Below are 24,826 nucleotides of genomic sequence, written 5' to 3'. Positions count from 1 at the left end.
CTCACTATCAAATAATGAACCGTGATAGTGCGACGTCAAAAGGTCCAAAAAGTTTCCAAACAAAGCAAAGGTTTGACGTCTGTGAATTGTTTATACACGTGATTTGTGTAATCCATTTTAATTTTATTTTATTTTAACAATAATCTGCACATTTTTTCTTAAGACACAATCCTTGTTAGTCATATCAATCATATTGCTTTTAATTTTATAAATGTCCTTACACAAAATCAAGGATTTACACACTACATAGTACTTACTGCTCTTCAGGTTCTTAACCAGTCCTATATGGAAATATGGTGGGAAATATACTATGAGCATTGATTACAATCACGGGTACCCACCACCCAACACATTACCATTTTGTAAAAATTAAACATCTTACAATAAGCAATATATTCCAATTATAAAAACCAAAACAAACACCACGTGTGAATTTTTGCTTTGTTTGGAAACTTTTCAGAGTAGCCAACATTGATTTGACGTCACGACTATCAAGGCCGCGTCTCACCATCAAATAATTTGATCAAACAGTTTGAGCAAACTTGACGTACTTGAGGAAGTACGTCAAAGTGACGTCACAATTGCAGTTTTTTTGAAATTCTAAAAATCTGTGCTCTCACTATCAGTCTAGTTTGATCAAATTTTTTGTATTGAGTTGTCTAACTTGTTTGTACTTTATTTAAAATTAAAATTTTTCATTATTATCCACAATGAACACTCAGGATGTGACGTCACTAACTGTCACTTTCAGTTTGCTCAAACCAGTTTGATCAAATTATTTGATGGTGGGACGCGGTCTTTACGGTCCACTTGATCAAACTGGTTTGAGCAAACTGAAAGTTATAGTGACGTCACATTCTGAGTTTTCATTGTGGATAATAAGAATAATAATGAAAAATTTTAATTTTAAGTAAAGTACAAACAAGTTAGACAACTCAATAAAAAAAATTTGATCAAACTAGACTGATAGTGAAAACACAGATTTTAAAATTTTAACAAACTGCAATTGTGACGCCACTTTGACGTACTTCCGGAGTTTGCTCAAACTGTTTAATCAAATTATTTAATAGTGAGAACACGACTTAACGCTCGGTTTCATAATCAGATAAAGTGAACTTTAAATTTTAAGTTGGTACCTTTATCAATAGCTAAGGCCATGATACTATAAATAAAGGCTAAGGCTAATAAATAAATGGCTAAGGCTACGCCGAGGCCGGCGTAGCTAAGCGGTAGTGTGCTTGGCTCGCGTGCCGGTGGTCCGGAGTTCAAATCCTACCGCCGGCAAGAACAACTAGACATTTTTAAAATTTTTATAGGCCCCAGGTCGACTCAGCCTGAATAAAATGAGTACCTTGGGTAAAACCAGGGGTAATAATAGGCGGTTGAAGCGTGGCACGCTGTTGAAGGTGGTTGAAGGTGTTACCTTCCTTGTATACCGTAGGCCCTAGATATTCGCTCTGAGCGTTAACAAAGTGTCAAAACAAAATCGACCGACCTGCTCATGGTGGCGGTTTTTTGAAATTTTATCAGGACGCTTTGTGTATGTTTAAATGAGACATTTAAAAAAAATTCCTTGTCACGCTAGTGATATTATGTATTAATATAAACAGAAAATAAAAACGCACTTAATCTGATATAAATTCTTCTATTTCCAATATTGATTATCAGTTTGATTTTGTATACATAACCTCACTATCGCAGTTTATGTCAATAAATCTTTATTAACGAAAAAGAAAATATTTTTGTTGCACTATAAATTACAGTATAAATTAATAACTAATGAATTCTAACAATTGTATTCGGTTATTATCACTACAAAATAAAATATTCAAGTTTAACAAAATAATCCCATAAGACTCAATGTTAAAACGTCCTGACAAAATCTGACAGTGTGTCACGTGACTGTAAGTAGAGGGGAGACGCACGGAGCCAATAGCAGACTACCCTGCTATACTCCCAAAGCCACTTGAGCGGTATAAAACGGGAGACTATTCATATTACCTTTATCAATGCAATAATTCATATGGGTAAATGTCAACGTTAAAGTGAACTTTAGTTGATGTTTAACACTTTAAAATTGACATTTACCCATAGGGCTTTTCTTCGATTGGCATTTGTTTCGAGCTTCTGTCAGATGTTGTATAATCTGTGTACAATATTAATATACACGGATTATACAACATAAGACAGAAGCTCGAAACAAATGACTGTGAATGAAAAGCCCCATATGATAAGGTTACCAACTTAAAATTTAAAGTCCACTTTAACTGATTATGAAACCGCACGTAAGGAGGAAGATCTCTATACCTACTCTATACATTGAATCTCATCAGATATCAAATGCGTTATTAGTTGTATAGAAAGTGTCTAAATAATGTGCTCCTTGTTCAAGAATATCTCTATTTTTGACAATATCGAAAATTAATATACGGAAAATATGTTTATAAATAAAAATAAGTTTAAAATATTGTTTGTTTATTAGGTATAATAAAAAGTGTTTTTCAACATTTATTCTGCGATAAAGTTTAAAATTCAAAACCCTCCAATGATTGACAGACGCCTAAAAAGACTTTGGCCAGAAGCAGAAGACCAAGCTGCTAGGTCAATTCCAGAGAGTCGTCAATGGACGACACCTGCCACAAGCCAAGAATTTATAAAATATTCATTGATGAGCGCGCTAATAACGGGCAAAATAACGTAAAAGAGAGAAAAGATAACACGTTGTGAAATAAAAAGAGATGACACTAGTAGATATGTAAAATTATCAATAGGAAGCTATACTTAAATTTATATTACATAGTTTCTCACCTTTAGACGTCTGTGACAGGAGAATTTTATAAAATTGTGTAACAGTGGCACTTGTCATACTCCTTTCATACTAAAATTGTCTAAAGATGGTGAAGTATGTAATGTAATGTAAATTTATAGGTTCCTATCGATAGTTTAACACCTCTGCTAGTTTCAACTCTTTTTATTACACAACGTGTTATGTTTTCAATCTTTTGCGTTATCATGCGTAAGCAAGGTTTGATAATTGAATTGAGTTTAAGCTAGTTTCTATAATAAGAACATTCTTGCTGAATAGGTATACAGTATGATGAGTGCACTAAGAACAGGCAAAATAACGCAAAAGACGGAAAACATAATACGTTGAGAGGTAAAAAGAGATGAAACTAGTAGAGGTGGGAAATTATCAATAGACATCTATAAATTTACATTATATTCATAGTTTCTCACCTTAAGACGTATCGGATGAGTTTGGCGACGTATAGGAGTCAAACTGTGGCAGGAAAATTTTATAAATTCTGTCATAATTTGACTCCGATACGTAGCCAAACTATCAATATAAGGTAAATTTCTAGGTTTTTATATATAATTTCCCACCTCTACTGGTTTCATATCTATTTATTTCACAACGTAATATGTTTTCCGTTATTTTGCCAGTTATTAATGTACTCATCACCGTATATTTTTACCACCAAACTCTGAACAATGTTATCTCGTTCAAATATTTTAATCTGTTTGTCCTTTGTCCAGTGTATGTTATTTGTATCGTTAATTTTAAGTAAATGTCTTCATTCTGGGAAGGTATACTTAGATCGAAAGTATGCTTGGGCAAGATAATATTAATAAATAACTATGCTCAATATTTGCATTTTATTTTTAAAGATAAAAAAATATACCTATATATAGGTGCATATTTGCCTTTAATCGGTTTAATAAATACATATATTATATATTCGATAGTTAATTTGTAAGTAAGGGGCTTATTGTTAAAATGTTAATAAATGGTGAACTTATATCTAATATGGAAAAAACATTAATCGAAGCCATCGAGATAAACTTCTAAATATTTACATTTATATGTAATATTTCAACCAAGTTCGTTGATTTAAATAAATATTGAAACTCAGGCAACACTGCTGATGGTAACAACAATTTGCATTAGAAGTAATTTTTTTCTCTCTCTGTTAATAGTTCTATCCCTTCTACTGGAGTATTATGAATGTACAAGTTGGCTAACTTGATAGACAGCTGATTATACAGTGTTGCCTTGTTGCCTAAGTTTCAGTATATATCGTTAAACCAATTATAATTTGCTATTTTATTTGGCTATCAGCCACAATTTAAGTGTGAAATTAAATTTATTTGGCGTTTTATCCTAAGTTGCCATAAGAAAATAGCTTCAGAACAATACAGTATAAAATTGTTTGAAATAAGTTACGTTTTTAAGTAAATATTTATAAATAATATGTAATAATTCATCTCGATGGCTTCCATTAACGTTTTATTCACTTAGTAGGTATAACTTTCAGCATTTATTAACATTGTAATAATAAGCAGCTTACTTTGAAATTAACTATTGAACTTGTTATTTGAAAATTATCAATACAATTCTGATTGAAAACAAACATAATCTGTAACAAGTTGCTTATTTTGGAAGCTAGCTTATTTTCTGGGTTGCAAATTGCAATGCAATTATCAAACCTCGCTACCTATCAGCGATTTAAAGGACGAATCCTGCTTTGTTTTATTTCTTATATTCAATCTTTTATATTTTGAAACAAGGTGGATACAGAAAACAAACGTAATTTTTAAAATGTGGTTGCATTAAAAAACAACGTGTACTACTTATATAGGTATTTATGGACAAACTAGGGATTCCAAAAAGGTAATTTGCATGATAATAATGACGATTGGGTACGTAGATCTTATCAAACAAGAAAATACAGAACGATATTAAATATATAGATAGAGTGAGATCGACAGACAGAATAAGGGCCGGTACTTTATGTCTCCGTTAACAGCCGGTTAGTTAACGGAGGTTTAATCGGGACCTCTTTAGGTCTCTTGCGTTGTATTAAATGCAATTACAAGTATTATTATAATTATAAATAAGTATAACAATCATTATAATTGCATTTATTACAACGCAAGAGACCTAAAGAGGTCCCGATTAAACCTCCGTTAACTAACCGGCTGTTAACGGAGACATAAAGTACCGGCCCTTAGTCTTCTTAACAGACCTTAAGCTGCGACAGAAACATCCTGTTATGGCTGTTACTCATCTCATACTAATGGCACCAGTGGCGCACCCAGGGGGTGGTTTGGGTGTTAAAACCCCTCCCACCGGCCACCAGTACATACAAAGAATAGTAGGAAAATGTAGCTTGTCTTTAACAAACATACAAAAAAATTGCTGTGTAATATGTAAAAAAAGTAGAAAGAGGCTTTTCATCGATTGTCATTTGTTTCGAGCTTCTGTCATGTATCACATAATATTAATATATCTACGTCATACGTCTTTGGTTTGTATCATTGGCAATACCAATAACGTATGACGTAGATATATTAATATTATGTGACACATGACAGAAGCTCGAAACAAATGACTGAATGAAAATCCCCATGAACGATCACATCAATCACTTATTTTGTATTTGCTGTCTTTTTCTATAAATAACAAACTTTTGTTATAGAAAAAGACAGCAAATACAAAATAAGTATTTAAGGTCAAATGTCTTCTTCTTTTTTTTTTCTCAAAATGTCATTTTATGCGATTTTACATGATTTGGTGTTTATTTAAACAAATTTGCATTTTACATCGTAAAGTATCAATGAAAAAAAATATATTTTAGTAGAAGGGACTCAAAAATATCATTATATGGCATTATAACAAGTTATTTTGATGGAAAATCAGTTTTTGATCAAATTTTATAGTGTATAAAACGTTTAAATATCGTTTTTCTACAACCGTGTTAAAAATGCAATTTTTAGCACTCCATACGATCGTTATGCCACTTTAAGGCACTAGTGCTTTAAAATTTGTATGGCACTGCAGTTCGTATTGACCGTATAGGCAATTTTGATGTAATGTCAAAAAAATATAAAAATGGAATGTCAGTCAAGTTCAAGTAAAAGTTTTTGTGGATATTGCCCTGTAATTACGTTTGTAGAAAAAATATTGTATGATATGCGTGTTAAAAAGTACATTTTTAAGGCACTCATGTGAATTGCAGAACTCGCTTCGCTCATTCTGAAAACTTTCACATGCGTGCCTTAAACGTGTACTTTTAACACTTATATCATAAATAACTATTTTTACATTTTCCTCCATTCCCAAAATACATTATATTCGATTTGGCTGAAAATATGCCCACAGATAGACTTTAAGTGGTTAGAATGATTTGAATTAGAAAAGAAAATAATCGTTTTCGTTTTGATTCAATTCGAGTCTCTTGCCATCCTCTGACACCGTGTTTCGGGGTCTCTACCCCTTATCAAAGAGGCTATGCAAGTAGACTGAACTGAATCAACTCGAAACGAAGAAGAACTGCATATATTAAAATATCTGCAGCAGAGTGTGGTTAGACTATCCTCTAACGGGGAATGACAAAATGAATAAAAATAAATTTCGACCAAGAGTCAGGATTCTGTTAACCGAGATACGATAGTACACTTCGCGTCAAAAAAAACTGGTACAACTCTTATAACCGAAAATCGTGTTTTTCAAGTTGTGTAAGTTGATCTTGTCACAAGTGTCATTCCAATTTCTAGGGCAAAGTTGCCAGTTCAACGAAAATATTATATCAAACTAGGTAAAAACGGGGCTGTGCGACAGACCGCATTTTTTAATACACTAAAAACTAAAACAATTGTAATTTTCCGTCATCTAAATTAAGTATCCATACATTGAATCGGTTTTTATTATAATTTATAAAAATATTTCAATTCAAAAATAATGATAGATAATAAATCTTGGCATGACTTTAAATTATTATGTTTAATGTCAAATCGAGAGGTGTGATTGGTTTCTCGTAAATTGTAGGACAAAACTGCATTAAGTTGTGTAGAATACATAAAACACACTGGAAAAATGAAAAATTTAATTTGAAATTAATACAAAATGAATAACTTTTACAGTGAACAAGTGTGTAATTTAAATATATGTATTACAATAATTATTCGAAATATACATTTTAAACGTTATTTTTTTGTATTTAGATTTAGTGCAATTGCGTTATCTGTGATGGCAACAACGAAGTGATTCACGAACAATAATTGTCAGTCTGAACACAGGTTTACATTGGGAAAAAAAGTGTACCAGTTTTATATGACGCGAAGTGTACCAAGCGGCGCCGCTAGGAGGAGCATTGAATTACATTACAATACAAACTCAAAATACTCAAAAGTATAATTAGTCCAGTCGGGATAGCATTTGACCTTGCATGCCGAGCTGCTCAAAATTTTATTTTTCTTATCTTTAGGGGGGTCAAAAGTAGTCTAAATTTAAAATCGCGAAGGAATTCCTCCGTTACGTTAGCCACCATCTTGATTTTAAAGGAGAACCGTTTTTGTACAATATCTCCGCCATTTTTAACTTTTCCACAAAAATGGTAGAAACTGAAATTGTTAAAAATAAATCGTATTTACAATTATTACAATTTCTTTTTAAAAATTTTTGTCGTGAGGTCGATATTTTCTGAGTTAATTATACTTACAGTAACCGCCTATATGTTTGACCATGATATTGCATGTAACTTTTTTATTATTGTAATATAATTCAAATCCTTCTAACCACTTAAAGTCCTATGTTTTGGCTATCTGTGGGCAAATTTTCAGCCAAATCGATTATGATGTACATATTTTGGAAATGAAGGAAAATGACGGTATTTTAACGTTTTCTACACTATAAAATTTGATCAAAAACCTGTTTTGAATCCAAATAACTTGTTACCTATACCTATAATGCCATATAAATGACATTTTTGAGTCCCTTGTATTAAAATAGTATGTTTTCCATTGATACTTTACGATAGAAAATGCAAATTTGTTTAAATAAATACAAAATCACTATAAAATCGCTTAAAATAACAATTTGAGAAAAGAAGAAGAAGACAATTCGACCTTAAATGTTTTATTTCTACATCTCTCAGATGCTATATATATACAAATTTTCAGAAAAATCGGAGATCCAAAAGTTTTTTTGATCCAAAATTGAGTGATTTGAAATGGAATCACCCGTAATTATATGGTATAAGTTCTTGGCTTGTGGCAGGTGTCGTCCATTGACGATTGACGACTCTCTGGAATTGACCTAGCAGCTTGGTCTTCTGGCCAAAGTCTTTTTAGGCTTAGGAGTCTGTCAATCACTGGAGGGTTTTGAATTTTAAACTTTATCGCAGAGTAAATGTTGAAAAATACTTTTTATTGTACCTATTATATTATATAAACAATGAAATATTATTCTGGTCCAGATAATAAAAATATTATTTATAACAATTATTAAAGCTAATTGGCTGTCCCCATAGCCATAATTTCCACAAAAAGAAGAAGAAGAAAAAAAAATAAAAAAAGTCCTACGTATTACTACACCCTTCCTCGAGGCACTTACGAAATTTTTTCAAAATTGCAAAATTTTTCATCAAGTTAATTATCGCGAAAAAGGATATAATGTGAGATTCTATCTAACGGCGTGACTACTCGCGGGTTAAGTACAGTAGTCTAGCTATATTTGTCTGTCGTGCGAGTGTGAGCGTATCTACCAAGAGGTGGGTTTAATGGAACGACAGTGACACAGAGGCGGCAGCCATCATATGCTAGAGAGAGAAAGCTAAGCGCCGGTAAAGAGAGATAAATAGACCACCGACCCGAACTTCTCCGCGTTAGGCTATTTTTCGGACCTGGCCTAATCTATTGTGTTATTATATCTATGGTGAGAACACGACTTTTAAAAATATTTCAAAATCAAAATTAGCCAAATCAATCCAGTCTTTCTCATAGTTATAAAATAAAAAAAAGTACGAGTCAGAAAACGTTGGTTGTCAAATAAAATTAGAGGATGCCAGAAAAAAATTGAGTGCAGCGACTGTACAGGGCAATTGATTGTATCCCCCGTCGCATGGCGAAGGAAAAAATCACCAGTTTTATATAATAGTATCATTGCTTAAAAAAAGAAATTCCTTTTTAAAAAATGATAGTATAATTATTATAATATAATATAATATAATATAATAATTATAATAGTATTATTAGGTAGGTATAAAAAACTCTAAGAGAAAAAGTAACTTTTAGACCTGACAACAACGCATATAATAAGACATATGTTTTAAGATGCTCAGTTGCCAATAGTGTGATCTGACTTAGTCTCCTTGGATTATATTAGTCCTAATATCCACAACAAAGAAATATATTACAATTCTTATTATCACGAATAATCTTTACATTCTCTAGATAGCAACAAATTTAACTATAACCGCTTTGTGTGATTATAATGTAAAAATCAATTCTGAGTTTTCTAGGTCAGAACTTATAATTTATTACTTATTCAAAATCGCGCAACACTGTAAGAAAAAGAATCGTTCTAAGAGTAAAAAGCTTGCAAGAATTTTGATGAGATTGAAGAGTGACTGTCCTTGAAAATTTTTCAAATAATTAATACAAAATTATCTGCTAATGACTAAACCCTGGAAATGTGTGTCCTTTCGTGAGCACTTTGTTAACTTTCAGATGGTATAAATATATTTCAGAAATACTAGCCGTAACATAGTAATTTAGCAAAACTCGGGAAGGCACTGATTTCACAGTAGGTTTAAAATTTTTACCGCGCTAAAGAACTGGGCTCCTGTTAGATATAAAATTTTTAATGGACTGCGCGTGCGTGGTAATGTTATTGCAACTTTAATAATTATTTTCAGTGCAAAAAAAGCCTGATCAATGTTCAAAATAGGTGATCATTGCTCAGCGCTTTATTTCCTATCGAATACAGTCATTTGTTTTAAAGATTTCGATCAATGAGGTGCCAACATCTTTTTTTTCGTCCTTGAATTTTCAACCCTTAATAAAAAATAAACTACAGGTGATCAAAATCTGAAACCTAGTGATCATTGCTGTACAAACCGTGAGCAAAAGGATGGTATAATTATTTTTACGAAATTCGATCAATGAGGTGCTAACATCTCATAACCTCCAACGTTGCCAATTGTACGGGTAACAGTCAATGCGCGGTAAATTTAAAAAAGTCGATGCATTGTGCCAGCACACAATGTGACACAATCATAATATAATGATTAGTAATATATTAATTTAATCATTAAAGGTAGTCAGTAACTGCGTGCGTTATACATATATTTTCAAGTTTAATTTTTGTCTTACTAATATACATACATGATAAAGCTCAAGCTAAAATAAGTTTATTCAAGCGTTTAAGCTATTAGGTCAGGATCCCGCGTATGAAAAAACAATTGATTAATAGCAAGCTGAAAATTTGTTAATAGGTTAAGGGTGTCTAGTCGGACAAACTTTGATATATGGGAACACTGGAAATTTTAATTGTGGAACAGGTTAAAAATTTGGAACGGTCAGACCACGAAAACGTCACATGTATTTTGTCCAAAAGAACTTCCAATTGATTTGTTACCCTTTCATTAAACTTTCATGCAAAAATCAGACTGCTATTTATCACCTGCTATAATTCCTGTCATTTGACATATTCGTGTTCCACTCATTTATAATTCTCATTTGGTGATAAATAGCAACCTGATTTTTGCATGAGAGTTTAATGAAAGGGTAACAATTCAATTGGAAGTTCTGTCGGACAAAATACAGGTGACGTTTTAGTGGTCTGACAGTTCCAAATTTTTAACCTGTTCCACAATTAAAACCCCTTTTCCTATATATCAAAGTTTGTCCGACTAGACACCCTTAAGCTATTAACAAATTTTCAGCTTGCTTAATCAACTTTTTTTTCATACGCTGGAGCCAGACCTATATACATATATGTAGAAGAACTGTAAGAAATTTTGTGAAAGTGGCTTGCGAAAAAAAACAAACAGATCGCTTCGTAGCGGCAATTAAGATTGCTTCGTAGGGGTAACTTCAGACATGGCCTGTTCTGTTGGGCCATAACAGAGGGTTACTTTAAATTGTCGGCTCGAGTGGGGAAAGAATTTGGTAAGATACTGGGTGCTATGTAAATACCAGGTAAATTCAGAACCAAGTACTAACTTTTATTACAGGAGTGAAATGGAAAGAATAAGCTAAAGATAGCCTAACTCAGCAACCTTTAATATATTACTCAGACACATATTTGCTGTTTATTTAGCGTTTGCCTCTAAATCACCGCCTTTGAAATCAATAGGCAGTGATGTGTTGTTGCCATATCAATTTCTAAAAGTAAAAGTTGATATAAAAATAGTGTTTTTCAAACTAAGCAATATCTTAAGGCTTACAATAAAACGAACGTATATAGTCGTACCGAATTTATTTTGCAAACATGAAGTTGGTCAAGTGCAATCAATTACACAGTTTAAAAAATACCTCTAATACAAAGTATAACAATACTTGAATATATGCTATAGAGGGTGTTATAACAGAAAAAAATAATAAGCAGTAGAATATGATCGCCGTTTACAATTAAAAGAAAATATGATTTAAAAATTGTGGCCTTCTATGGAAAGTTTTTGTTATCAATGGGTTAAAGTGTTTTTCACTCAATAATATGTAGTATGTGTAATAATATGTGTAGAGCACCAATTCAAGTTAAACTTGTTATTGATTTTTGTGTTTGTTATTGTTTTGTATTTTTTATGACTCTGTAAGCATTGTCTATAAAATTGTACAATTTTCCATGATAAAAAGCATATTTCTATTCTAAGTTGTCTATTTCTTAAACCAAAGCATTGATTATTACTACGAAATATTATTTTGTAGAAGTTGTCAAACAAATAAAATATTTGGGAATCATTATTGATAATTTATTTATCAACATTAAAAACGATTTATTGATTACAGTTAATTTATTTAATGGAAATTAAGGCAATAATAATAATAATAATGTTTATTCAACACAAATATAACAATATACATAAAATAATAAACTATAAAATCTTCATGCGACTAAAAACATATCAAAGTGTAGATATAGTTAATAAGAATAAACATAGGAAGCCACAAGAAAATAAATTTGCACGTAGCTATAGCCCAAAGTAACTCCTGTTGTTTATCCAAATCTTCACTAGTCAAAAGCCTTTAAAGTAAAGTTCCAGCAGTTTTTCCATTTTCTACATATATAAAATAGCTGGTGTTTGTTCCTAAAAACAAATACATAAATAAAAATTTTACGTTGTGTACCATAAAAATCATACAAATGTGGAAAGTACCACAAAAGTACAGTACAAACTTGATACTCCGACATGCTCGGTAGTCTGACCTTTTGGTCCCATACCTGTCAGACTATCAAGGGACAACTGTATTTTATTATTAGGATAGTTATACCTATAAGGTTTAGGTTAGTTTAGTTAGTTTTATATAAGGGCAGTTGCCATAATAAGCCACAACAAAAAGGTATTAAAAGAAAAAGCTATAGACCTGAAATGGGAAGCTACTATGTTTAGTTTATATATAAGTGAAAGTAAAACAAAATATACAGAGTGCACAAAGTAAAATCAACATGAACATCTGAAGGTAGAAAACCATACCTACGAATATGCCTCCCATTTTCACTACTCAGACTCAATAATAAATGACAACAACGCCAGTCAAGAAAAGCATGGATTCTTAGCAGCAATAAGTGATTTTATGCATACAAAGACTTGACGAAAAGTAAGTTACTAAGTCTACCCTTAGAATCTACAAAACAAATCTACACATTGCAGTGATGGTTTGTGGAGAATTAAAATGAACCACGAGCTGGATAATACTAATGCAGAGCGCAGATATTGTTGGAATTGTAAAATCTCAAAGACTAAATTGGCTTGATCACTCAGAAAGAATGCCAGATAATCGAGCTGTACAAGTAATCCAGAGATGGAAGCCCCAAGGAAATAGAACAAGAGGAAGGGCCCATAAAAGATGGATAGACGATATACAGGGGGATCTTAAAACCATGAACATCAGAAAAGTATCTGGCAGGGCAGAATGTTGTTAAGCACACCAAGACTCACAAAGGGTTGTAGCACCATTAGAAAAAGATTGAAGGACAGTTTAGGCTATATTAAAACATGGTGAGCTTTGCATCTAACCATATTGTAATAAACTATATCTTAATATCTTATACTTACATGGTCCAGAGAAGTCTCTTCATTATTTTCTTTACATTTACTTCTTTCATCAGCTCTTCTCTTGCATTCTAGATCACCTTTTCTTTTTATTGCCTGCTTTGGTAACCCATGTTTTAGTTTGGAATATCTTTTTAAAGTGGCTGGCTTTCCTAATAATTAAGTTTGAATTATTACTTAGGTACATCTTTATTATTGTAGACATTTTTTAAAAACCTTATTAATTGAATTACTTACCACTTTTATACAATGTTTATTGCATATTCTTTCATATTTTAATTTTAGTTCTGTTCTCCTTATGGCTTTTACATATCCATTGTTCCCGACTTTGTTTTGTTCAGTAATGTAAGGATAACTATTTACATTTATTTTTAAAAGATAATCTGTCAATTGTCAAATTGGTGTCAAATATTGAGATTTTAGTGACTTGGCAACGTTGGATCAAGTGTGCGAATTAAGGATTCGTTATTTATAATACTCTAGATTGCGCCCTGGGATCTTAAAATGGGTGACGGTTGCGACAGAGATAAATGAGCCTATTTGGTCGGTAGTCTCTTTTTAATTTAAGGGGAATATCGACGACGTGACTATCCCACTTTATCGAGTACCTAATATGTGTTGACAGCTGGAGCGGGTGGTGACGAGAAATATGGTCTTTGGTCTTCGGACGTGGATAATCGTGGTTCGGATCCCATACCAACTTTACCTTTTTTATTTTTATTTTATTAGCGTTTATTATTGCGTTTATTAGATATTTTTACATCTGAAAAATGGACCTAAGTATATCTAGCAGATAATAAATGTACCTATGTATAGTAAGTTAATATTGGAATAAATAATTTGTGAACTACATAGTAAAATAAAAGTCATTCGTTATTAATATAAATTCGTCCTTATTCGAATGATGTCAATAATATTTGTTTTGCTTCTACTTTTTTAAAAAAATGTAATAGTTTCATAAATAAAAATAATGTCTAATTACTTATAATTGAATCGGTCATTTCAAAAACAGCAAAGTCCACAATTTTGAGAAACTAACTTTTTGAGATTAATAGACTCCTTTAAGATAAACGTTGTGTGCAAAAACGACACCAGTCCAGTAAAAACATTAGGAACAAAACTACAATATAACTCTGAATTTTGATGTCATCCATTTCATCCATCTTTCGACTATATAGTTAAGTTTTCTTAGCTCTTCTGTAAAATTAGGAATAATTATGTGACTCGTGTTGTTTTTGAAATGACCGATTCAATTAATAAATCGATGGTACATTATGTTGATATTAATTATTGGTAATTTTTTACGAATATTTTTAATTACTTTATACTATTGTACCATTAACTTATTAAAACAAATAACATTGGCTTTTATATTTTTAAAAATCTATAGGTACCTACACAGTTTTTCTTATTTGTTATATATTTCTTTGCATAGATTTACTTTAGAGATGTAATAATATCTAATAAACGCAATATTGATTAAATAAAAAATAAAAAAATTAAAGATTGGTATGGGATTCGAACCAGGATTATCCACGTCCGAAGACAAACGACCAGTTCTCGTCGCCATCCGCTCGAACTGTCAAACCATCTAAAATACTCGACGACAGAGTAGGAGTAGGATAGTGACGTCGTCGATACTCCCCTTGAATTAGAAAGAGAATACCGACCAAATAGGCAATAGGCTCATTTATCTCTGTCGCAACCGTCACCCATTTTAAGGTCGTAAGGCGCAATCTAGAGTATTATAAATCTATGAGTTAAACTATGTGGCGTCACTGGTCGTTTAAACTATTTTCAATTACAGAAGAATTTAAATTTGCACTTCTAAGTTATTATGAGTTTTTGAAGCGTGAAATTTTGGAAATCTCATTTTTATACAAAACCGAAGACTATTAGATATGTAATAATAAAAAAATGTGCAAGTTCCCTATTCCTGTGCCGTTGTTCTTAAGGGGCTATCCTCAGAGATATGTAAAGAAAATAGATCAGGCTAGTCATATGCCACTCAGTGCATCGGGATGTAACGCCGATATCAAGTACGGTGGTCTAGCTATCTTTGTCTGTCGTGCGAGTGTGAGCGTATCTACCAAGAGGTGGGAATAACGGAACGACAGTGACACACAGGCGGCGGCCATCATATGCTAGTCTGAGAGAAAGCTAAGCGCCGGTAGAGAGAGATAGATAGACCACCGACCCGAACTGTTCCGCGTTACGCTATTTTTCCGAGTTGGCCTAATCTATTCTGTTATATCTATGGCTATCCTAGTGTAAAAGTACGAAATTCAAATACTTTTTTTGGAAATTTTCCAATTGTATCAATTTTTTTTTGAAAACTTGAGCATGAGCATTTATTATAAAAAGTGGTATATATGTAAATATATAAAAAGTGGTTGTAAAACAATTTTCATAAAAAACATTGAAAATTAAAAGATTTTTGCGCCATCTACTGGCACCGTGAAAATAAAAACATTGCCCCACTGCTGCAGTGATTGGGACTAACCCACATAACAATGATGTTCGCATCATGTTCTAAGCATATCCTACCAACATTCGTCGAAGTATATCCTTTTTAGTATATGCATAGTACAAGCGTAGCATGTAGGTACCATAAAAAACATTCTAAATTTCATGTTCTTTGCATGTGCTTCAAAGAATATTCTTGCACCGAATATACTAAGCACATTCGTGTACGTAGTATCTCGGAATGTTCGTAAAAGTTTATTCTTAGAATATACCTTAATCGAATATTCTTAGTATATGCGTAAGTATATGCAAAAGTATATGCTTAACACATACTTGTATATACTTTTAAAATATCTTAAAAATAATATACTGTATGTACATATAGCAAGAAGAATAATGTTAGCCTATAGATTATTAACTTCGCGTTAAGAATAATTAATAAAATTTAGGTATTTTGGTAGGAACTATACTGAACTATCTAATTCATTTTTTTTAAAACCGTTTTAATTGTATGGTAAAAAAGTTTAAAACATAATTCTATTAATTCTATTGAAGAAAAACGGCCATTCATTGTCATTCTGACCCTTGCATTGCATATTTTATACCTGCACAAGGGAAGGGGGTAGGTAACAAAAGGGCAAAATATGAAAAGAGTTTCATAGATGAGGGGGTGGGGAATAGTTTCCAGTACAGTTCTACAGTTAGGTTAGGCATTTATGCATTTAAGTATTTCTAGCTACAAGGACTAAAACATTTTTAAGAACATAAAAAGCAGCTTGAAAATAATAAATTCATATTGGTACTTCAATATTTCCTAAATACCTAGTAAGTAAAAGTATGTATAATGTATATAGATATCTATAAATTTTAGTAATTTACATACATATTATATATATTTGGCTATTATATAATATATAAGCAGCATTTTTATTTTGATGTGCACATAATAACTAAATATATTACTTATATTTTATATATAGGCTACTTACCCATATAATATTTATTATACATAGGTACCTATATAACTAACTAAAGTTTATATACCTATTTTATACTTACTTTTTACGTAATATTGTAGAATGTAATAACTACATTCTCATATGCAATTAGAATATGTACATATAATATATTAGTAGAACCTAGGATGAGATTGGGTGATGTTGAAAACATACTTCTGAGAAATATAGCACATCCTTGGAACATTCTTCCCATATACTAAAAATATGTGCGATAGTACATTCTAAGTATATAAATAGAAGGTTTATAGCACCTCCTTAGAACCTTCTAAAAGGTATGTTCTTGGTATATACTGAAAAGAAGTGCGGTAGTACATTCTAAGTATATACACAGAACGTTTAAGTACTGTAATGTAGTGTATACTCAGTATATGCTCTGCACATTCGCAATGGTAATTACGCATATTCTAAGTATATACTTTTTCTGAAAAGTATGTTCTATGAATCTACTAAGAACATGAAATTGTTATGTGGGAATATACATAGATCCCGAAACATAAAATTTCAAAGTGATTATTGAAACATAAATTATTTCCTATTCCACCAACTAGGATTTTTGAAAAATATTAAAATTTGGAAAAATGAGAAAGTGTTGAAAATTTTTTTAAATTAGCTAAACATTATCTGTTTCAAAAACGGCCAAATTGACATTTTTTATACGATCAAAAAAACCCTAGTTAATGGTATAGACAACAACTTATATTTCAATAATAACATTGAAATTTTATGTTTCAGGATCTCTATTGTAGATATACAACTTAGATAAATGAAACCTAGAAGCAAGCAAATACAATTTAAACGTAAACAAAGAGAAGACTCAGATAATGAAGATATCAAGGAAACAAGGGACGGATGATCATATAGAAGTAAGGATAGACCAACAAAAAATAATACAGACAATTTTTTACAAATACTTAGGAACAGTAATCAACAACAAAGGAGACATCGAGGACGATCTTAACAAAAGAATGGAAAACACAGGAAAACTATTCCAAGCACTAAATACACGATTCCTTAATAAGAAAGAAATATCAACAAAGACCAAGATGACAATATACAAAACAATATATAGACTTACGGTGATATATGGAGCAGAAAATTGGATATTAAATAAAAGAGAGCAGAGCAGAATTTAGGCAGCAGAGATGAAACACCTCAGAAGAACGATCGGAGTAAAAAGAACTGATAGAATCAGAAATGAAGAAATAAGAGAAAGACTCAAAATCAAACCGATACTCGACTCAATCAAGGAGAAAAAATTGGCATGGTTCGGACATCTAACCCGGATGGACAATAATAGACAAGTAAAAAGCGTGTGGGACGCCAAACCAATAGGGAAGAACAGAAGAGGAGAACCCATTAAAGAATGGAACAGTGACATCTCGCAGATACTGTAGAGGAAGAGTAAGACTTGGCAGGAAGAAACACAGATGGCATGCAATAGGAAGGAATGGAGAGAGTTCGTTAAGAGCTAGGACACCTCAGAAGATTGTAAAATATTGTAATCTAATGAATTATATTATAAACGGTCCAACACCGAAAGGTACAAATGGGTATACTGATTAAGTAAGTAAGATAACAGACGTCGTTCTTGCATCTTATAAATTATAAATTGACGTGTCGTGAAATAAAATATTGTAGATTCCCCACGTCTATTCATTTATCGTCCGTTTAATTTCTAAAATGTATAAAGCTCGGATTTAAATTGTGACTAAAAGTTGTTTTCAAACGTAAGAAATCTTTAGATCTTTGGCTCTCGGGATTTCGTTTGGCTCTTTGTATCTATTTATCGATTTTTTATAGAGTAATATTCCTCGAATGCGACCTAAACGTATGCAAAGAAAGACTTCGTCATCGGAAGATGAATACTACAACTGGCCAAACAGCGAACAAAAAAGACACTTCGGACCATGAAAACGATAAGGAGTTTGCGAATCATCCAAAATTTGATTCGAATCTCATCAATGCGGAAATAAATTACTATTGTCAAAATTATGGTGCTCTGAGAAAATATTGTGGTGGTACTGCTAGTATTGTCAACGGAGATTTAAACGAAAGGTAACAATATTTATTATTTTATTATTAAGAGAGTAGACGCAAATATTTTACGGATAACCCTATTTTTTTTCTTTCACGACAAATTACGTGTAGTAAAATTCTCACTGGTATGGAGATTAGTTGACAATGATCGACATTGTCATCATTAGCTTAGATATGCCTTTTGAATGTTCTTTAATAACTGTTACTTGTTTAATCGTTTAAATTATTAATACAGTTAATTAATATCATTATTCACTTATTCACCGATTATATTAATATAATATATTCAATATGAAAATTTTCACTGGTATTGAGATTAGTTGACAATGACATTGTCATCATTAACTTAGAGATGCCTTTTGAATGTTCTTGGATGACCGTAACTTGTTTAATCGCTTAAATTATTAATTCAGTTAATTAGCATGATTATATTTTCACTAACTGTGTATTCAGTGTATTCAGTGTATTCAACAATAATTTATATATGCTAAACCAGCCGCTTTCCCGCACGCATTTCCTTTCAGAAAGTTGCATTTTCCTGCACTAGATGAATATACAGGTAGTGAAATGTGATTTTAAATTTACTACTTGCTCCTTTTTAATTCATCGTTCTAGGTCTGGATCCCGCGTATGAAAAAAAGTTGATTAATAGCAAGCTGAAAATTTATTAATAGATTAAGGGTATCTAGTCGAATAAGCTTTGATATATGGGAACACTGGAACAGGGGCAGTTTTAATTGTGGAACAGGTTAAAAATTTGGAACGGTCAGACCACGAAAACGGCACATATATTTGGTCCTACAGAACAGACTTAAACTCTCCGTACATAGAATAAACTCTCATGCAAAAATCAGACTGCTATTTATCACCTGTCACAATTCCTGTCATTTTGGCATATTCTACATGTTCCACTCATTAAAACGCCTATTTGGTGATAAATAGCAATCTGATTTTTGCATGAGAGTTTAAACTCTGTTCGGAGAGTTTAAGTCTGTTCTGTCGGACAAAATACATGTACCGTTTTCGTGGTCTGACCGTTCCAAATTTTTAACCTGTTCCACAATTAAAACTTCCCCTGTTCCAGTGTTCCCATATATCAAAGTTTGTCCGACTAGACACCCTTAAGCTATTAACAAATTTTCAGCTTGCTATTAATCAACTTTTTTTTCATACGCGGGATCCAGACCTATTCGTATGCTTTGCAAATACTAGAAAGCACGAATACACCAGTTAAGAGAATTTGGACCCATTAGGAGTCTTTATTTCTTCGGAAATAAAGCTTCGAACTTTTTAAATATTTTACGTTTACCATTATAAAACATTTTCTTTACTACGATTTTCACATTTCAAGAGTGCCATTTTCTTTTTTTTAGAGTTGTTAATGAAACCATATCAGCAATCCTGTTGAGAGCAGCTCCAGGAGCCCCACCAAGAAAAGGTCTTTCCGCCCAAGATGACCTGTCTTCAACATCATCTGACGATTCGTGTGGATGTCCAGTAGTTTTATCGAAAATTATGGATGCATTTGTAAAAACAAAATAAGATATAATAGTACTACTTTTATACTAACGCTTTTACTATTTTAGTTTTATTTTATCTATGTATTTTAAATAACAATAAATAAAAAGAAACATGTAGACCTGGATAATGGATAAATATATAGTCGGTTCGCTAAACTCAGACGCAACTGGCTAGATATTTTAGTCGATATTTTTTTTTGTTTTTTGCCAATTTTGCAAAAATTGGCAAAATTACTAACTATTTAGTGATTATTAACTATTTAGTAATTATTTTTGCCAATTTTACTAAAATTGGCAAAATTACCGACTAAAATATCTAGAAAGTTGCGTCTGAATTTAGCGAGCAGACTATATCCATAAAACAACAGAGAGATTTTGCACCTCTTATATTTTGCAATTCCGTTATGGTTATCGTTATACTACGTCTGCGCAGTAGCGAATATATGATCCGTTATCGTTATTAAACATAAAGGCGGAAATACATATCCGCGCCGCGAACTCCGCGCCGTGTGTGCGCCGCGCGTTCGTGGCGCGGTTATTGTTCGTTAAAATTTTTCATTTTGACGATCCAGAGGAAACTTACGAACGTTTAGTAATAATTGTAGATAATCATGTCTCTGTCCTGTACTTCTACTACATCTTATGGTATTGTTCTGAAACTATTTTCTTGTGTCATCTTATGCAATTTACTATTTTATGTGGAATAAGCCACAGTTTGGAAACATTTCGGGAACTACCTTTTTCGCTTCCTGGCAACACAAATATAATGGTAGGGGAGCCCAAGCGGGGATTTTTGCAGTTACTCGAGCGCGTTAGATTATCATATGGGGAGAAACGTGGTACCCTGCAGATGTACCTCCACCATATATTGGCTCTTAACACAGGGGAGTTCGTTCAGGGGGGCCCGAAAAAAAATCTATCCTTAAAATATTCGAAATTGTCAGATTAAGATAAGGTAAGTTAAGTACATGCAAAAGAGTCTATATTTCAAAAATATGACGATTTGAGCGAGGCGTACGGAAATGGGTGAGTCAAAAAGTTTCACAAAAAAAAGCGAATATTTCGCGAAATGAACGTCAGATTGAAAAACTAAAAACTACGTGTTCAATATTTTTCAAAAATCTATCGAAAAATACCAAACTTGACCCCCCACGGAGAGGGGTGGGGGGTAAATTTAAAATTTTAAATACAAATCCCGCGATCTTTCGCAAAATAAACATCATATCGAAAAACTGCAAAATACACTTTATCAATGTTTTTGAAAAATCTATCGAATGGTTCCAAACACGACCCCCCACGGAGGTGAGGTGGGAGGTTACTTTAAAATCTTAAATGGTAGACCCCGTTTCTTATTGCAGATTTGGATTGTTTGTATAAAAATAAACAACTTTTATTCGAAACATTTTTTTGAATTATGGATAGATGGCGCTATAAATCGGAAAAAGGATTGTTGGAAATGGAAAATTAAATTAAAAAATGGGAAGTCCCCACTAAAATGGAAAATTTTACTTAACTTTTTTGGTTTTAGGACCTAATAATCACAACCCAATAGGTCGCCAAAGCGCTCGAGTGACTGCACATTTAGCATACTTTGCTCCCCTACCATAATATACCTGCTTGTTCCTACAACCAGAAACAAAATTAGAGAACTATAGGTACTTCCAAGTCATGCGATACCTTTTTCGTTTTCCAGTGACACAATTGTAATGTATCTGCTTGTTTCAACTGCGTAGCTTCACTAGAAACGAAATTAGAGAACTATAGGTTCTTCCAAGCCCTGTGTTAACTTTTTCGCTTTCCGGTGACTCAATAATAATATATCTGCTTGTTCCAACTCAGTTGCTTCACCAGAAGCGAAGTTAGGAAACTATAGGCTCTTCCAAGATGTGCGTTACCTTTTTCGCTTTCCGACGACACAATTATAACATATCTACTTGTTCCAACTCCGTTGCTTCACCAGAAGCGAAGTTAGGAAACTATAGGCTCTTCCAAGTTGTGCGTTATCTTTTTCGTTTTCCGGTGACCCAATTATAATATATATGCTTGTTCCAACTACGTTGCTTCACCAGAAGCGAAGTTAGAAAACTATTGGGTCTTCCAAGTTGTGCGTTACTTTTTTGGCTTTCCGGTGACCCAATTATAATATATCTGCTTGTTCCAACTCCGTTGCTTCACCAGAAGCGAAGTTAGAAAACTATTAGGTCTTCCAAGTTGTGCGTTAGCTTTTTGGCTTTCCGGTGACCCATTTATAATATATCTGCTTGTTCCAACTCAGTTGCTTCACCAGAAGCGAAGTTAGGAAACTATAAGCTCTTCCAAGATGTGCGTTACCTTTTTCGCTTTCCGACGACACAATTATAACATATCTACTTGTTCCAACTCCGTTGCTTCACCAGAAGCGAAGTTAGGAAACTATAGGCTCTTCCAAGTTGTGCGTTACCTTTTTCGTTTTCCGGTGACCCAATTATAATATATATGCTTGTTCCAACTACGTTGCTTCACCAGAAGCGAAGTTAGAAAACTATTGGGTCTTCCAAGTTGTGCGTTACTTTTTTGGCTTTCCGGTGACCCAATTATAATATATCTGCTTGTTCCAACTCCGTTGCTTCACCAGAAGCGAAGTTAGAAAACTATTGGGTCTTCCAAGTTGTGCGTTACCTTTTTGGCTTTCCGGTGACCCAATTATAATATATCTGCTTGTTCCAACTCCGTTGCTTCACCAGAAGCGAAGTTAGAAAACTACTGGGTCTTCCAAGTTGTGCGTTACCTTTTTGGCTTTCCGGTGACCCAATTATAATATATCTGCTTGTTCCAACTCCGTTGCTTCACCAGAAGCGAAGTTAGACTATTGGGTCTTCCAAGTTGTGCGTTACCTCTTTCGTTTTCCGGTGACCCAATTATAATATATCTGCTTGTTCCAACTCCGTTGCTTCACCAGAAGCGAAGTTAGAAAACTATTGGGTCTTCCAAGCTGTGCGTTACCTTTTTGGCTTTCCGGTGACCCAATTATAATATATCTGCTTGTTCCAACACTGTTGCTTCACCAGAAGCGAAGTTAGAAAACTATTGGGTCTTCCAAGTTGTGCCTTACCTTTTTCGCTTTCCGGTGACACAATTATAATATATCCGCTTGTTTCAACTGCGTTGCTTCACCAGACACGAAGTTAGAAAACTATAGGTTCTCCAAGTCGTGCGTTACCTATTTCGCTTTCCGGTGACACATAATATATATCTGCTTATGAATGTTTTTTTGATATTGATAACTATTTCCGAAGCGAAAGTCGAAAGGTCAAGTAAACTTGATTTCAAACTCGAATTGTTGCTTATGCCCAAATAAAATAATAAATCTTATTTTTAATACATGTTATTTTTAGTACAACAATGAACTAACATTTTTTAAAAAGGTCCGCATGTACATTTTTTTATTTCAGCTTCTATTTCCGTTCAGATCGGATTTAAGTTGTTTCTTTAAATTAAATGGTTCTTTATTGAGGATCCCACAATAATGATTTTCCACGGTAAACATCAATTTCCTTCCGACAGTTCCTACCATTCCATTACTAACAAATATTCAACTCATGCACGCCAAAACCAACAAACCACTCGCAAACCCGTCCAAATACGTATTGCGAACCATCAAAGCGTTTGTTGAAAAACCGACAGAATTTAGATCGTGGTGCGCCGTGTGCGTGCCGTTTGTGCGTCACTTGAAAACACGTACTAATCTGACGAATACGCTGCGCGCGAGCGGCTCGCACACCGAGCAGAGCGCATATGTATCTCCGCCTTAAGGGATTCCGTAACTTACGGAGGTTTAAAGTAGTGCTTATAGTTATCGTTATAGTAATGGTTAAATTGCTTTGTTGCCAGAATGTAAAAAAATCAGTAAAATTACATTTACATAGATTCTAATTTTGATTACCTATAAATTAAAATATCAAAAACTGTTCAAGTATATACGTAAAATTACAATAACGTTGTGAAGTGAAGTTATGTTTAAATAACGATAACGATAACACGAAAAACCTACTTGACAGGCTGCAAAAAGTCTGCTTTTTAACGTTGCCGTAATCGTTATGCTTAATAAAGTTAACCATAGCGGAGCCAAAATCAGCGGTTATTTTAAGAGGTGCAAAATCTCTCTAACAAATAGACAAGAATCCGTTAACTATAAAAGGATTATATTATTGTTTCAAATAACATATTCCTAACATTTAAAAAATCCTTTATAGAGATATATTTATTTAAGATAATACAGTGAGCACGTAAAGGTTGGAATAAATTCATTTTCTCGAGAATGGACAATTTTGGAAAAAAATCCTGAAACAGGTCAATTTTTAATTTTGAATTACGACTTTTTGACATATATATTATACTAGTGACGTCATCCATCTGGGCGTGATGACGTCATCGATGAGTTTTTTAAATGAAAATAGGGTTCGTGTAATAGCTCATTTGAAAGGTAATTCAATTATCTATTCAGTAATATAAACATTAACATTATTAACATTAAGATTATTATTTATACAGGGTGTGCAAAAAAATTTTTTTTAATTAAATTTATTGACATAAAAAGAAGAATGTGTGTAATTTATTTATTTCAAAATTCATTTTACTGCGATCAGAGAACAGGAAAAAATGTTTATTTGGCAGATAAACATTGTTTTTTGGTTAAACTCAATATTAAAGCAGCCACCCACGAGCCTCGTGACAGTTTAAACATTTA

At 32.7% G+C, this 24,826-nt stretch overlaps 1 protein-coding gene and 1 long non-coding RNA gene across 2 annotated transcripts in view; one reads left to right on the top strand and one right to left on the bottom strand.

The window, feature by feature from the left end:
* The window catches only part of LOC126886400 (adenylate kinase 8), a 42,743-nt gene extending 22,526 nt beyond the window's left edge, over window positions 1-20,217 (top strand). Inside the window, exons 5-6 of the mRNA XM_050653329.1 lie at window positions 18,344-18,598; window positions 19,954-20,217. Coding sequence (XP_050509286.1) covers window positions 18,344-18,598; window positions 19,954-20,122 — 424 coding nt within the window. The 3' untranslated portion in view covers window positions 20,123-20,217. The remainder of the gene's footprint in view (window positions 1-18,343; window positions 18,599-19,953) is intronic.
* LOC126886402 (uncharacterized) lies at window positions 11,822-13,440 on the bottom strand. Its single transcript, XR_007698598.1, has 3 exons — window positions 13,296-13,440; window positions 13,062-13,210; window positions 11,822-12,092 (listed from the first exon to the last, which is right to left on the bottom strand). It is a non-coding gene; the product is annotated as an uncharacterized LOC126886402 (long non-coding RNA).
* Window positions 20,218-24,826: the final 4,609 nt, after the last annotated feature.

The sequence above is a fragment of the Diabrotica virgifera genome, chromosome 1 (genome assembly GCF_917563875.1).
Source record: "Diabrotica virgifera virgifera chromosome 1, PGI_DIABVI_V3a".
In the NCBI taxonomy this organism is placed as follows: domain Eukaryota; kingdom Metazoa; phylum Arthropoda; class Insecta; order Coleoptera; family Chrysomelidae; genus Diabrotica; species Diabrotica virgifera.
The sequence above is the reverse complement of the archived record's forward strand: the minus strand, read 5'-3'. Positions and strand labels throughout refer to the sequence as shown.